The sequence below is a fragment of the Equus caballus genome, chromosome 15, assembly GCF_041296265.1.
Source record: "Equus caballus isolate H_3958 breed thoroughbred chromosome 15, TB-T2T, whole genome shotgun sequence".
In the NCBI taxonomy this organism is placed as follows: domain Eukaryota; kingdom Metazoa; phylum Chordata; class Mammalia; order Perissodactyla; family Equidae; genus Equus; species Equus caballus.
In genome coordinates this window covers 84,965,941-84,982,363 of record NC_091698.1, presented here as the reverse complement: position 1 = coordinate 84,982,363, position 16,423 = coordinate 84,965,941, and the positions used below count along the sequence as shown (strand labels likewise).

At 50.1% G+C, this 16,423-nt stretch overlaps 1 protein-coding gene across 3 annotated transcripts in view; it reads left to right on the top strand.

The window, feature by feature from the left end:
- Positions 1–14,152, top strand: part of DPYSL5 (dihydropyrimidinase like 5) — a 91,726-nt gene extending 77,574 nt beyond the window's left edge. For all 3 annotated transcript variants that reach the window (XM_003362905.5, XM_014731254.3, XM_023619357.2), the window contains 5 exons: positions 767–908; positions 2,111–2,253; positions 3,707–3,914; positions 8,991–9,159; positions 11,117–14,152. In XM_003362905.5, the coding sequence (XP_003362953.1) occupies positions 767–908; positions 2,111–2,253; positions 3,707–3,914; positions 8,991–9,159; positions 11,117–11,202 (748 nt within the window). In that variant the 3' untranslated portion in view covers positions 11,203–14,152. The remainder of the gene's footprint in view (positions 1–766; positions 909–2,110; positions 2,254–3,706; positions 3,915–8,990; positions 9,160–11,116) is intronic.
- Positions 14,153–16,423: the final 2,271 nt, after the last annotated feature.

Genomic DNA, 16,423 nt, shown 5'->3' with positions numbered 1-16,423 from the left:
AGAACTAGAAGGACTTACAACTAGAATATGCAACTATGTACTGGGGCTTTGGGGAGGAAAAAAAAGAAGTGTCTGTCCTGAGTTCTTAGCCAGCCCGGGAACCCTGAAAAGCCCTGCCGTGGCTTAGCCACTCGCACCCTTGCATGGAGGCTGGTGCCAACAACCGTCAGAGAATGATGGTCATGGACGGGAGTGGTGATGAACCAGGTGACTTGCATACCATTGCTGGTTTATTAAGGCGGACTTCTCTTCTGTCCTGTCTCTCCTTTCCCCTTCTGGGCCCTTAGAGCCCCCACATCCAAGGAAGGCAATGGCTTCAAGTTATTTAGCAAAGCTTAACATCAAGCTTGTGAGTGTTTTACCAAGCACGTGCTTGTTGCCAGCAAGGCCTGGGGGCGCTGAGGGAAGAGAAGCAGTTTGCATATAGTTCCTCGGTAGTAGAACCACTGCCACCCTCTCGCTTTAGCTAAACTCTTAAGTTTAATTTTTCTTCTCCCACTATCTTAACTCTTAAAAGTTGACATCCCAGACTCCTGTGACACCGGCAGTCTGTACCACGCTCGCTCATATTCCCATTCTGCAGATGAGTAAACTGAGGTTTGCACAGATTGAGTGAATTGTTAGAGGTCATACAGCTACTGTGTGGCAGAGCTGAGATTGGAATCAGCTTTACCAGTTCCCCAGCAAAGGCTTTTTCCCTATACCTGTCCCCAGCCTCTGGGACCCTGTTCCTCCCCTTACTGGTCACGTCCTTCCCTCTACACAGTGATACGCTGAATATTGTGGCATCAGATCACCGGCCTTTCACCACGAAGCAGAAAGCTATGGGCAAGGAGGACTTCACCAAGATCCCGCACGGAGTGAGCGGCGTGCAGGACCGCATGAGCGTCATCTGGGAGAGAGGAGTGGTATGTTCTCAGGAGCCCCTGCCCGCTCTCGTCCTAGCAAGAGTTGTCACCCTTAGGAGGGCCGCATCAACCGCAGCTCCTTGTTTCGCTCAAAAACAAAATCACAAAAAGGTCTTCATTTTTTTTCCTGATCAGAAAGGTAATAAGGCCTAGTATAGAAATTTGGAAAATACAGAAAAGTATTAGAAAAAAAAATCCTGGTAATTCCATACCGAGAAATCAAACTATTAATATTTTGATATATTTCTTTCTAGTTCTATGCGTGTACTATACATTATTTTAATAACAAGGTTGATGCTATTTTTTCATATAACAGTATATCTTGAGTGTCATACCTATATCAGTAAAAATTCTTTAAAAACATCTTTGTTAAGGGCTAAATAACATTTCCTCCAATGGAGGTACCCAACTTCGGTTAATCCTTCCCTGATGTTTGGGCGTTTCAGCTGTTTCAAATTTCTGCACTAGATATAACGCTGCAGAGGGCCTCTTTACCCATGAGTATGTCAGCATTTTTGATTATTTCCTGAGGACGGATTCCTAGAAGGGGATTTCTGGGCCAAGGGATATGAACATTTTTAAGGCTCTTGATATAGTTTGTCCAACTGCTTTTCAATAAGATAGAGCTGGGACTTCATTTGAATAGCACCTGTTCTGCCCATGAGGAATAGGGTTTTTCGGTCTTGACCTATCATGGATTAGATGCAGCATAGAGTATGGGCCCGAGGAGATCTGACATTCTCAAGACTCAGCCACCAGAGCAGGGAAGGCCAAAGAGGTGGCTCAGGAGTCTCCTTTGAAGAGAGTCCACAGTGCTCTCATGAGTGGGTGGGTGGGTAGGGCAAAAGATATTTTCCAGAGCACAGAATTTATGTCCCTTTGTGGATGAAGGGAAGCTCCTGACTCAGCCACAGTGGCACATGGGTCGAGCTGGTTTTACAAACAGGAGATAGATTTGCACCAAGTAAGCAGACTTTTGGAACAAGGGCCCACCCACCATTGCTGCTGGATGAAGGAGAAAGGAGCAAGTGAGTGCAGGAAACCAAGCCAAGGAGGTCGGCTCATCTGATCTGGTGCCCAAGACACTGTCCTCAGCACCATTGTTCTGACCAATTGAAATGCCACAGGCCAGGGTCAAGGGTGACTGGGAGTTTGAGTCACACGCTGGGCCTGGTTGACTTGATACTTGTGCCATGTTTCAGGTCGGAGGAAAGATGGATGAGAACCGTTTTGTGGCCGTTACCAGTTCCAATGCAGCGAAGATTCTCAACCTGTATCCCCGCAAGGGCCGCATCATCCCCGGAGCTGATGCTGACGTGGTGGTGTGGGACCCAGAAGCCACCAAGTAAGGCCCCTCCTGGTGCATGGGGCTAAAGGGACTTGGGATTTAAGGAACTTGTATTACAGAGCTCCAAACGCATATCATCTTTGCACCACTTCCAGCTTAGAGAACCCGGAGGTGTGTTCAATTCAACCAATATTTGAGGGCCAGCCATTGTCCAAGAGCTAGAAACGTACCAGCGAACAAAACAGTCTTGAGAACTGCTGCAGTGCAGCTCCATCTGCACAGCACTTTACAGTGTTTCAAAGCCACTTCACGTCAATTATCACATTCGATTTTCACACAGCCCCAAGAAGCACTCAAGCCTGGAGTTCTTATTGCCATTTTACTATGGAAGAAACCAAGACAAGAGAGTAGAGGGTCTCCCCACGTCACATGGCTAATTAAGTGGCTGAACCAGACAGATATCCCGACCCTCACTTCTGGGCTCTTCCACCAACCCTCTGCTTCTCTCATTGCGGGCGAGTACACGGCGCTCGACACCCACAGCATTAGTGAGCACAAGCTGAGTGAATAAATGAGGTGTGTCAGGAGTTATCACGCCACAGGATGCAGAGCACCGTTTTTACTCAGAGATTTGGGCAGGGGAAATGGGAATCGTTTTTTAACATTAAATTTCATTCAATCACTTAACAAATATTTGTTAAGTGCTACCATTTGCCAGGCACTTTTCTAGGTGCACAAGCTAGCAGTAAGCAAGATAGACAAAAATGTGCTGGAATTTTGAAGATGAATAGTTGAAAGGCAAAGAAGTTCAGGTGTGCTCACCACCCACCCCCATGCCGGGATACCCACACTGTCTTCTCCATTAGTGCCTTGAGAAGCGACGTTCGGCATCCTGATGCCTGGGGCTGGTCCCTATTGCTGTAGCAGTGTGGCTGTTACTGATTGCTCTTGGTAGAGAGGCCCCTAGAGTTTAGCCCAATGCATTAGTCCGTTAGGGCCTCCATAACAAAATGCCACAGACTGGGGGGCTTAGACAGAAATTTACCTTCTCATGGTTCTGGAGGCTAGAAGTCAAAGACCAAGGTGTCAGCATGTCAGCAGAGTTGATTTCACTCTGACGCCTCTCTCCTTGGCTTACGGATGGCCATCTTCTCCCTCTGTCTTCACGTGGTTTTCCTGTGTGTGTACGTGTCTGGAGTCTCAATTTCTTCTTCCTATAAGGACACGGGTCAGATTGGATTAGCGCCCACCCATGTGACCTCATTTTCCTTTCATTACCTCTGTAAAGGCCCTATCTCCAACTAAAGTCACATTCTGAGATATTAGGGGTTGGGACTTCAACATATAAATCGGGGAGGGCACACAATTCAGCCCACAACAACCAGCCTTTGGGGATCATTTCTTCCCATTGAGTGTCATCCGTTCCCACTGAGCATCTTCCCTCCCCATTGAGCTGTGACATCTTCAGCTCTTCTCAGAGCTTTCTCTCCTGCCGCTGCCTCCCCACCAGGACCATCTCAGCCAGCACCCAGGTTCAGGGAGGAGACTTCAACCTGTATGAGAACATGCGCTGCCATGGCGTGCCGCTGGTCACCATCAGCCGGGGGCGAGTCGTGTACGAGAATGGTGTCTTCATGTGTGCAGAGGGCACCGGCAAGTTCTGTCCCCTGAGGTCCTTCCCAGACACCGTCTACAAGAAGCTGGTTCAGAGAGAAAAGGTAAGGTGAGGGCAGGGAAGAAGATGTGTGGGAGGAGGTTGAACCCCCCTATTGGAGACATCTGCTATGACTTTTACTTCTCAAAGATGTTCTCGCTCTATTTTCTCACTAAATCCTATTGCCTGGAATGGTCACTTTGGGAATAATCCAAATGGTAGGAAAGAAGCACCGATAACAAGGTAAAATTTATTGAGAAGCATCCCCAGTTCCCCTGGAGCTGGGATAATACTATGAGATGCTCACAGCTGTCCCGACATCTGGTCTCTAGGAGGCTTCCTGCCGAACCTCAGGGCAGGGGTCCCTGCCTCAGCCTGGGTTACCATACCCGCCCTGGAGTTGCTCTTTCCCTGAACACCACCCCCCGCCATGACTCTAATAGGCTGGGTGGGCTTTGCTGAGTGTGGGCCCCCCAACACTGAAGTGGTCAGGCCAGATCAGATCTCAAGGGCCCCACCCAGTCCTCAGATCTCGGATCCCAAAAGCACCCTGGGTGTTTGGTCACTAAAGCTTCTGGCTCCACCTCCTCCCCAGGGGCTCCCGTCCTCTGGGTAGACACATTCACCCAAAAGAAGGCTGGCTATTTCCTCCTCACTTGGGGACTGATTGTCCAGCCTTATCTTTGAGAGTTGCCTTGGAGAATCTGGCCTGAATCCTCACTGACAACCCAGGTGTTGGCAACTGTGGCCCTGGGCTCTGAGTGGAGGTCCCAAATCATGAGAAAAGAGCAAAAGTGACAACCGAGCCTCATGCTGTTTCCCCGCCCCTTCCTCTGGTGTAAAACAATACTGTGGCTTTAAAATGCTCCTGCCTGGCTGTTTCTAGATGCTGTCTAAAAAGGATGGGTGTTCTTAGATACGTCATGGCCCAGGGCCTGGGAGTCCTGGCCTTGCTGGGCCTAACAGCTCTCTCCTGCCCAGGCTCTGGGAGGCCACTGCTGTAATCATGGTACACACAACACACGTTGATCTTTTTTTTTTTTTTCCAATTTCCTCCCCCAGCTTCACATGTGTCCTGTTCTTTTGCTCCTTTGCCCAATACATCCCACTCCTCTGTACACAGCAGGTGCTTAATCTGTGTTCTAGAGGTAGTAACAGTGAAGGTTTCTGGGTGAGTCGGGAAAACTGCCCAGTCTAGCCCTGTCAGTCAGCTGCTTCTCTGTTCCAGTGGGGAGACCCAGCAAAATGGCCTGTGTGTTTTAGGTGAGGTCCTAAGTGCCAGCGGGGGGTGGGAGGAGGGGGAGCCCCTTTATGGGCCCTTTCCAGGGGACCTCTCCACCCCCACCCCACCCTGTATTGTGATCGCTGTCCCAGATCAACATCAGCTTCCCATTTCCAGGTCCCATTCTCTCCAGTCATGATTGGCTCCGGCTTCCAGCAGGAGACTGGAGATTTAAAGGACCTTGACTGAAAATGGACTCAGCTGCCACATTACAGAGCTCTAGAAATCTGCTTCAGAATATCTCAGGAGTAGGTCTTTTAAGAACTGTCTCTGGCTTGGCACACTTGCCATCAAATGGTCATACGACCTCTCCCCTTCAGCCAAACTTCCTTATTATCTTAGATCTCTAATCCTTTATGCAAAAATCAAGCTTCTTTACTCAGTTCCTTGGGCCTCCCTCCTTGAACCACCTAAAGGCTTTCAGAAGTAGCTGCTTCAGCCTTCACCCTCCCTGCTGTTCTCTGAACACCCTGCACTCTTGCTGGCCTGTGAGGCTCCAGTCCTGGGATGACCCAAGGACCAGAAGGAAGGAGGGATCCATCAGCTGGGGCAGTGGGCAGGCCCCTGAGTCTGGTCCTCAGTGGAGCCCCTCGATCATAAGTTCATTCACAAAAACCACACCTTTCTTTCTCAAACTGTGGCCCAGCTCTGCTGTGCTGAGAGGGGAGTATGTGATGGGACAAGGAATGCCAGAGTTGGAAAAGTCTGGTTTCCACTCCTTTGATGACCAGATAGAATTTTAAGTGATCAGGCAAACGGGGAGTCCTGAGTCCCCTAAGGCACAAGGAGGAAACGTGAGTGTGTCTGTGACTGAGTTTCTCTTGATTCCAGGCTCGGGGCCCTTGAGCTACTGCCATTGCTTGGTTCCTCCCCCTCTTGAAGATGTGAGGGCTAGTAAAACTATTTGAGAAGCCATCCTCTAAAGCCTAGGAGTCCACGGGACATATTAGCACCAGAAGATCAACTCTGTGGGCAAGCTCTCCGAATAACTAAAGACCCTTCTCTCCCAGAGGCCAACGAACAAAAAAAACCCAAAACCAGGTCTGCTGTGGGGGAGCAGACTTGGATTCCCTGAAGAAAACATGACTTTAGTTATCACAGTGTTCAATCCAAAAGCAAACCCAGGGCCTCTCAAGTAGGCAAGTGGTCCTGTCTCCAATATACTTCCCAGATGTAGATAGTGGCAGGATGCCTCAGCCCCATCTCTGGAGGATGTGCCAGGAAGAGCTGTAAGAGCAATGCACTCACACAAGAATATCTGAGAAAGGGTGGATCTAATTGAAAAAAAGAAAACAGAAAATAGCAAATGTTGGTGAAGATGTGGAGAAATTGGAACCTTCATTCATTGTTGTAAGGAATGTAAAACAGTGGAGCCACCTTGGAAAACAGTTGGGTGATTCATCAAAAAGTTAGATATGGAGTTAATAAATGACCTAGCAGTTCCACTCTTGGGTATTTACTCAAGAGAAATGAAAATAGATGTCTACACAAAAGCCGGTACAGTCATGTGCTGCATAATGATGTTTTGGTCAATGACAGACTGTATATACCACAGTGGTCCCATGAGATTGGTACCGGATAGCCTAAGTGTGTAGTAGGCTATACCATCCAGGTGTGTAAGTGCACTCTATGACGTTCGCACAATGACAAATTTGCCTAACGACGCATTTCTCAGAACTTATCCCCATTGTTAAGCGATGCCTGACTGTGCATGAATCTCTGTAGCAGCATTGTTCATAAAGGCCAAAAAGTGGGATCAACCCAAATGTGCATCAACTGTTGAATGGATAAACACAATGTCATTTATCCATACAATGGAACATTATTCAGTCATAAAAGGGAATGGAGTACTGATATATGCTACATACAACATACGTGAACCTTAAAAACATTTAGTAAGTGAAAGAATCCAGTCACAAAAGACCACAGATTATATGATTCCATTTATATGAAATGTCCGGAGGAAGCAAATCCGAAGACAGAAAATAGTTTAAGGTTTCGGCGGGGAGGGGAGAGTGGAGTGACTGCTAATGGGTATGGGGTTTCTTTGTGGGGGTGATGAAAATGTTTTGGAATTAGATAGTGGCAATGGTGGGACAACATTGTGAATATACTGAACACCACTGAGTTGTATGTTTTAAAATGCTGAATTTTATGGTATGTGAATTATATCTCAATTTGAAAAAAAAGAATATCTGACAACAGTTCTGTGGTCTTCCCAAAAAAAGATATTTTAGTCAAGAAATAAGGTCAAAAGAGGGCAGAGAAAGTGTTTTAAGCCCTTTTGAAAGCCATATTCACAAAAACATAAGATAAATACCAATTCATGGCCGACTGCTCCTCGGGCCAGCCACCGTACGGGAGCACCAGCCTCCGGGATCGATAGAAACTCAACCCAGAGCCGCCGTATCGAAAGCACTTATCACAATGACAGTCTAAGTTCCTCAAGAAAAAGGAACTTGTTCTGCTATAGCCCTTCTGTAACAGAATGCAGGAATGTGGAAGAAACTGTCAGAAAACCTCATTTTCTGAAAATTATAAATGAGCAGTTCCTAAAGAGCACAGGCCCTGGCAAGAGGGCAGCTCTGACCTAAGGTGCCGTGTGTAAAGCCAGGACTCCCCCGGGGTCTGCTCCTGCCCTTCACCGCCGGGACCCCGGCCTCCGAAGCCAGACGCCAAAGTGTAGCCTGGGAAAAGCCAAAACAGTGCAGTCCAGGTCTGACATCCTGAGGGCCGAGCTAAACTACAGATCTGTTGTCGGGGAATACAGAGGAGTATATAGACTGAAGAGCCTTCAAGAAATCACCTCTATCTGTTGTTTCTCTCAACAAGATTTTCAACAAGCATCAAGCAGCAAGGAGATTGAGGTTTTGTCCCTGCCTGGGGTGTAGATCACCTACGCTGCTCCTCCGGACCTTATGCACACACTCCAGCACGCTTCTTCCTCCTTGCAATAGCACTTCCTAATATGATTAAGCACCCGTAAATGACCCCTGCACTAATACTTATATGTTCTTGCCATGTGCCAGAGCAGTTCTAAGAGCTTTATGTATATTATTTCATTTGATCTCATAACAGTTCTATATATAGTACTAATAGGTACCTTTATTATCCTAATTTTATGAATAAGGAAACAGGCACAGAGAGGTTAGATAACTTGCACAAGGTCACACAGCTTATAAGTAACAGAGCTGGGATTGGAATCTAGGCAGTGTGGTTGCAGAATATAGGCTCTTGACTCTCCTTCTTTTCTGAGTACAAGGTTAACTGGGGGACTCTCATGTCTAAATCGGCCTGTTAAGCCTCTATCCCCACAAAGTTGTCAGATCACAGTAACAGGCATGGCCTCTTGGGAGCCTGGCGAGTGAGGGGGTGACATTGCTCTAAGTGAGGGGTGCTCGCTAAGGCTGAATACCTCAGAAGTCTACCTGCTACCTCGGAAAGGATTCCACCGATGTTGGGAGAGAGCCAGTGGGTATCTCCTCTACACACACACACATGCATGCACACACACGTACACATGCACGCACACACACATGCACTATTTAAGAGGTGTAAGAAAAGAATTCTTCCCCTCCTGGGCTCAAGTGTAGGAAGGCTTTGTCACGTGCACTAATTTGGGGCCCAAGCAGAGTGGCAGCAGCTGCAGTCCTCTCAGCCAGCAAGGAGGCTCTGGTGGTGCCGGTGTCTGGGCTCTGGTGGTGCCGATGTCTGGGCTCTGGTGGTGCCGGTGTCTGGGCTCTGGTGGTGCCGGTGTCTGGGCTCTGGTGGTGCCGGTGTCTGGGCTCTGGTGGTGCTGGTGTCTGGGCTCTGATGGTGTTGTCTTCTCCCTTTTTCTCCTTCTCCATCCTTCACTAGATCTTAAAGGTGAGGGGAGTGGACCGTACTCCCTACCTGGGGGACGTAGCTGTCGTTGTGCATCCTGGGAAAAAAGAGATGGGAACGCCACTGGCAGACACTCCTACCCGGCCCGTTACCCGACACGGGGGCATGAGGGACCTTCATGAATCCAGCTTCAGCCTCTCTGGTACGAGCAAGGGCCACTTGGACTGGACGCTGGTCTCCACCACAGTGGGGTGGCGGGAGGAGGGCCGAGGCGCCAGGAGGCCCCCTCAGGCAGTGGACCTTATGCTGCTTTTCCTCTCCATCTTCTCCCTCCTTGCCCATCCCATGTCCAGTGCTGATTGCTGGGTCCAGTATTAGAGACACACAAATATGGGGGGGGGGGGTCTCTTGGTCCCTGGGCACCAGCCGCGCTAACAGGCCATGGCCCTCCAGGGGCTCTCCTCATGGTTTCTAAGTTCAGATATTTTCATCCCTTGAAACATCCTGAGGGCCCTGCACATAGGGCGTGTCCCAGAGATGATCTAAACTGGGAAGGGTTAATCCTTTCTGAGCTACATGGCACTGCACCCCCGTTACCCTCCCCCCCGGCCATCCCGGTTCCTCGGGAGCCTCTCTGAAAGACCTGCTATTTCCCTGTTCTCTTCCCTCCCTCACCTTGTCCCCACGTTTGCCCTTCTGTCACCTTCTTGTTTGCCGGGAATTGTATTATACATAATTCACATAGACACACAATATGGGGTGTGTCTGTGCTCAGGACTTTATTGTCAACAACGTGTTTCCCAGGATGCAGTAGTTAACAGTGGGGGGTCATTGACGCATAAACAACCGCCCTCAGTGAACAAGCAGAGGCTGTAAGATGCCCTGGTCCTGCAGGCAGCTTTGATGGAAACTATGACAGCCACTTGAAAGGGGCAGGGAGCCTTTTGGACTAGCCCAGGTGCAGACCTAGCATCCGCCCTTCAAGGGCTGTGCTGGGGCCGGAACAGCAGAGGAGCAAGATCCAGATCCTTCTGCACAGAGCGTGGTGTTTACCCATACAGTAAACCATCCCTGTTTACCGGAGATGAGGCCCATACACAAGCTGTCCTAATATAAGAGGCAGAGGGCTAAACCAGCAAGATGCCAAGGGAGTGGGGCTGCCTGCCCAGCTTCCTCTGTGCCCAACTGCACGCTGGGAGCAGCTCTGGGTAGAAGACGTGCTTCCTAATGAGGAGCTGATAGCCTGTGGGGAGGGGTCCTCTCCAGCACTCTCCTCATTCAAAGCCTATCTCGTTACTGAGAAACTGCTCCGCCACCCTCACGGCCACCACCACTCACACCAGTGACAGGACATGAGTTCAGGGAGTCAGAAAGGGTTCCATGGTGTGGAGGGGCCATGGGCACTCCGGCCTTGCCAGTCCAGGAGGTGTGGATTCCCACGGCTGCTGGGCATGGCCCTTCCTGCAGCCGTCAACCCCACAGGAAGCAGTAAAGCCCCTAGGGCCGTGGGCCCCCACTGACCAGTGGCTTCTGCTCCCACTCAGGTCGCCAGGCAAAGCCAAGACTGGGCAGAAGTCCTCAGATTTAGCAAACATCGGGCATCCTCTCACCTTCGCTCTGCCCCAGACTTTGTCTGTTCTAAATGGGACAGGCTGAAGAATGTCGCCCTACACTCCCTGGGGCACCAGGCCTCCTTTTCTGAGTCTCGAGATTTCAAGATGTGGGAGTCTTTGGGGTGTGGTTCTTTGATTTTCCAAAACAAGGGAGCACCCCCCCTTCTCCCTCTGTTCCTCACTGAAGCAGATACACAGGGGCCCACTTGCTAACAGGCTGATCCATGGTCTGTGGCATGACGAGAGAGCTCCCAGTCTTGGGAGCAGGGAAGGTGGCCAGTAGGGCAGCTAATCTTGGAGGCTCTGAATCAGGAAGACCTGGGTTCAAATCCAGGCTCTACCCATTATACACCGTGTAACAGTGGGCAAGTTATTAACTTCCCTGAGCCTCAGTTTCCTCATCTGTAAAACAAGATGGAGTTGTTGTGAGGAGCAAATTAGATAACACGTGTGGAGGGCCTAACAGCCTCCACCGGTAGATGGTGGCCGTGGTCTCATCAGCCAGGCAAGAGCAGCTGAGCTCACCCTCTGCTTCCTTCCCCGCAGGTTCTCAGATCGATGACCACGTTCCAAAGCGAGCTTCGGCTCGGATCCTCGCTCCCCCCGGAGGCAGGTCAAGCGGCATTTGGTAAAGGCACTGACCAGCCCCCCCAAGTGAGGATGCACCACTGCCACCAGCCCGCACACCCTCCGGCCGCAGCTGCAGGGGCAGGAGAGGCTGGGCTGGGCAGCACACCACCTGAGGGGGCCAGGGGACCCGGGGAGCCCTCCCCATGTCTGACACGTGATTCACTGTGCTCCGAGCCAACCCTAACAGGCACTTTGAGATGTGTTCCTCCTGCTGCAGTCCTTTCCTGCCTTGGCCCCGGCAGGCTTTTCTGGGGCCCAGGAAGCCCACACTATGCACAGACCCCAATGCATAGAGCCCGGCCCAGCCCCTCCTCTCACACCTGCCTCCATGAGCTGGCTTGGGGAAAGCCCAGACTTTAGTGCCCTGCCCCTGGCTGACCCGCCAGTTGTCCAGAGCACTTTAGCAGATGTGTTTTAAAAGAAAAGGACTCCCTCCCCCATCCCCATAGGCCCCCGTGGTCACTTTTCCCAAGTCAGACAGGTGTTAGCTTCCCAGCCATGCTCAAGATGTCCCGTTTGTCCTGACTCGCCTCTGGCCCCTGTGTGGGTGTGGCTGGGACACCCTGGGTGTGGCTGTGGTTGGGACACTCCGTGCCCTTTGCCGGCTTCTTCCTTTCCCCATCCTGCCCTCTAGAGTCACGGGCCCAGAAGGGCGAGCCGGGCGGGCGTGAGGCTGGCACCAGGCGCGTGTACATGATTTCGTTTTGCACGTTTGGTTTGCGCAGTGGTTTGGTTTGACTTGTTTGTGCATCCTGTGAAAAATAACGGTGCTTCGTGTCACTAGCATAGCATAGAAACAGGAATAGATGTGGACCTTAGGAGATGCTGCACTTGACACCAACCAGACAGCCTAGGGCCCAGCAGGGGTGGGGGTGCTGGATTCACAGGCCCTTCTCCCCACCTGGAGTCTTCCAGGCTGCCAGAGGCCCTGTCTCAGGCCCTCTTCCCATTCCCTCCCCTCCTGGTCTAGTTTCCTACATTTGGAGAGGGTGCCTGGGATGCTGGCCCTAGAGACCATCTCTGGCCCTGGTTACTCCCAGCACTGACACCCCCTGCACCCAGCTTCCTGTAAATTCCCCCTGCTGGACCGAGGCCCAGCCGCTCCTCCTGTGTGATTGGCGAGAGACCTCATGCCTGCTGTGAGAGGGGGAGCATGCCTAGGGGGAGTGTGCTAGCAGATGCCAGGGAAGGAGGCCAGGCCAGCAGGACCCGGTTGTAGAACTGCATTGCTACAAAGGTGCCGTGGTCTTCTGGGGTCAGCACCTTGTCCTCACCTGCTTGTGGCCTCCACCTCCTCCCACATCCAGTTGGGCCATTCCAGCCTCTGAAGCTTCAAGAGGTTTCCATGGAAACACTAGAGGCTGGGTGATCTCCATGCACCCGGAGTGAGCTGGGAAGTGACCCAGCCCCTGCCCTTATTAAGCCTTGTCCTCCCTTGGGGAAGTGATTTCATGTTGCACGTTTGGTTTGAGCATCCCAGGCTTGCACGTGGCTCCTGGACTCTTGGGCTGGTGGTCATACCCTGCATATTTCTATAGTGCTTTTCATGTTTTCAAAGCACTTCCACATACAAGCTCTCAATTGCTCCTCACAACAACAGAGCAGGTATTATTCTCCTCGTTTCACAGATGAGGCCCAGAAAGATGAGGCCTCCTGACCCCAGAAGCGTCCATGGCTACCCTTGGAGCTTGGCTGTCTACCCAAACTGTGGAGGTGAGGAGTAGGGTGACGTCTCTTGTAGATCCCACCCAAGAGTTTAACCAGCCAGAACGCTCACTCCCCTGGTAGGCATTCTGCTTTGTTTTGCACAGGTAGATAGATTTTTTCTTGTAAACAAACTAATGCATAGTCACTGTTTGAGCCAGAACTAGTTAAATGTTGAGGGCTTGCCATGTGGTTTGAGCTGCCTCCCCATCCTCACTTCTTCTCTTCATGCTCATCTTCCTCACTTAGGGGCTGAGAGGACAGAGACGGTAACCCAGGGAGCAGAGGCAGCAAAGGCACTCATGGAAGGTGGCAGCCCTGGGGACAGTAGGTAGAGATCTGGGCCTGGGAAAGCATGACACTGACCCCTTGGTACAATGCACATCATCTTTATCCCTTTCAGCCCTTGCTGAGTCATGGGCCTTGGGCAGATGCCAAAGAGCCGAGTGGTGGTGGTGGCCAGCGGGCAGACTATCCCTGCTTGGGCTAGGAAAGCTTTACCTTCTCTGAGTGCCTCCGCCCGAGAGATGCATGGTCCGTGGCTGTGGGAGACCACATCCTGGAGTGGTCCACTGTACGCCTTCCACTTCATCCACCCCCGATCCTTACATAGACCCCACCCTTGCCCAGGAGCTTCTAGATGAAAATCAGGAGGTTCAAGGAACCAAATGAATGGCCAGCCCCCACTGCCTACTCCTTGCCCCTGTGCAGAACTCCAGCCAGCTCCATCACCAGCCCCACTGGCTCCTGGTTGGAATGAAAATGGTCTCTGGTTGCACTGAATGCAGCTCTCAAATTGGTCTTGTACTTGCTGAATAAATACTGTTGTTCTTGCCTTAGCTGCTCTCTAGGTTTGTGGGGTTAAGTTACCAGAAAATTGTGCTACTGTGTTTGCGTGTGTGTGTGCGTGTGTGTGTAGTGCTAGGAGTCCACAGTAGGTCTCTGTTGAGCCAATGCCATGATGAGGGCTTTTCCAATACTGATCCAGAAACCACAGAACCACACGGAAACCCACACCCCCTTCAGCTGCTCAGGCAGCAGGCACAGCCTGGGGTCGGGATGGAGCCTCCAGCACCCCAGCACCCAAGTGACTTCCTCACTCCTCTGTAAATGTCTTGGTGCTAAGATCGTGTCAACCCCAAGATGACACATGGTCCTGTGCTTTGGCCACCCATTTGAGGCAAAAACAAAACAGCCCGACACATTGTGTTCTGGTGCAGGTTTGTATTAAACTGTAGCTACTTCTCACTCGGTCTCAGTTGTGTTTCTTCAAAGAAGAGGGAGTTTGACAGGGGACCTCTTCTGCAGTGGCTGGGGTGAGGCTTCAGTTGCTAAGAAAACTCAGCTTTCGTTCTTCACTCATTACGTAACAGGTTGGAGCTCACTGTGAGGCCTAAGCAGAGTCGATGAAAAAAAGTTGAGAGACGGGAGCCTCAGTGGCCCAACAGCTCACAGTCAGTCCTCTTCTGGTGGGAACAAAACCAAGGTTTTTGGTGCCAGATGTCCCGGGACAAGATTGCTGAGTTATCTGAAACAGGTATAATTAAGAGGAAATATTAGATACAAAAGGGGAGAAATCTAGGTTTTCCCCACCAACCCTTTGGCGCCTGTTCTCTTGGCTACCATTTTGGAAACCCATAGCCCCTCTTCACACAGTGGAACCCTTGGCTGCTGGAACCATGGCCTCATAAAATACATAACAAATGGCCGTCCTAAGGCCACTATGTCTTTGAAGGGCCTTCAGGCCTGCCCTCTGGCTTCAGAATCCTCCCTTTTGGATTGGCCCACTGCACCTCAAAGCCCTTCCACCTGCATCAAGACCCCTGCACCGTTTCTCTAGCTCTCAGCCACATGTTGGTAGGGATTATCTAACCAAACACTTTCCCACTAAAGAGTGAGTGAAACTGCTGCTTCCAGTACTATGGGGTCACTTGTACTTATTTCTTTGCCCCAAAAGACAAAACCCTAATGAGAGAATTTTAGGTAGTGTGGGAAAACAGTTGGCGCCAAGGGAACTTTCTCAGCTCTCTCCAGATAAGCAACCCTCCTGCCAATAAGATAGGCCATGACTGAAAGAAATACCCGGAACTCTGTGGTTAGGACCGAGCACTTGGCTATAACGAAAAGAGCTGCGTGTACACCTCTGGTAGGTTTTCTGAGCCAGATGGAAAGACCATTATCCAGGTTTGAAGGTTGCCAAGCCCCTGGGATGGTACTGGGCCAAAGTGTCTGTGTTACCCTGCTTTCCCATAACATGGGAGCACACCAGAATTTGATTAACTGCCAAAAATCCGTTGTAAGTGTTTGGATGAAAAATGACATGGCCACACATTTGGCAGGCCATATGCATGCTATCAGGTGGTTTATAGCAAAAGAATAAAAGAAGATACCCGAGAAGACACTGGATGCTTTGAATGTATGTAGTTGTGGGAAAATAAAACAGGCTCAGACTTTAAAATAAGGTTTGATCATTTATAAGAATCTGCATTCGGGGAAACCAGAACCAGTCAGCAGCTAGGCAACCATCACCCTCAATTTCTTCACTCGGATTTGCAGGTTGACTTATACACAGGCACAACCTAACACTAAGAATTGCCTTGTAGCTGGTGGAGGAGGGAGAGTCTCATGACACCCAGTGATGGAGAAGAAACTTCCTGATACACAGGAGGATAGACCTTACGGTCCTTGTTTAATAAAGGCTGTTGAGAGTTGCTGATAACACATTTGAAAGGGCTCTTAGTACTTTCCCAGTAAAACATTAAAGGAAATCTAACATTTCGTTAACACTTGGCACCATCTTATGATGGAAGCTGAGTTCTTCACTTTCTTCCCCTCATGTATTTACAAATCACACATTTATACCTGAAGGGATCTTGTCCTGGTTTGCCCGGGACAGTCCTGGTTTAAGTCTGTCACCTCAGAATAATTACTAATGGTACGCCTTGCTCTTTCAAATATGTTCTGGTTTGGACAATAAATTATATGGTCACCTTATGTATGCCTGTATATTTATTAGGCTATTAATATGCCTGTCCAGGAGTTAAAATTTTTTCCATCACTGAAAGATAAGGGCCAAGGCATGGTGGGAGGTGAGGAAGATGGGTCCTTCTGCAGTGGGTGGGGACAAGGGTTTCCTGTGACAAGCCGAGTCCCCATACAGCTCTTGGAGCCTTCGTGAGGTCTCGGTGGCTCTGGATGTAGCAGTGTTGGAGCACTGGGGGCACTTTCCTAAGCTTTTCGGTTTAGCTTATAAATCTTATTATTCCATTAAAAGTTGCAAGTCTACCACATTGTATCATTTACCTTTAAGGGGCCTTTGATCCCATTTACAAACTTTATTAAACACTTTACAACATTTTAAACTACATTTAAAATTCTGTTTCCTTTTTTTTTTGGCTTAAGGAAGATTCACCCTGAGCTAACATCTATTGCAAATCTTCCTCTGTTTTGTCTGTGGGCAGGCACCACAGCACGGCCACCGACCAGTGGTGTAGGTCCACACCCGGGAACTGAACCCAG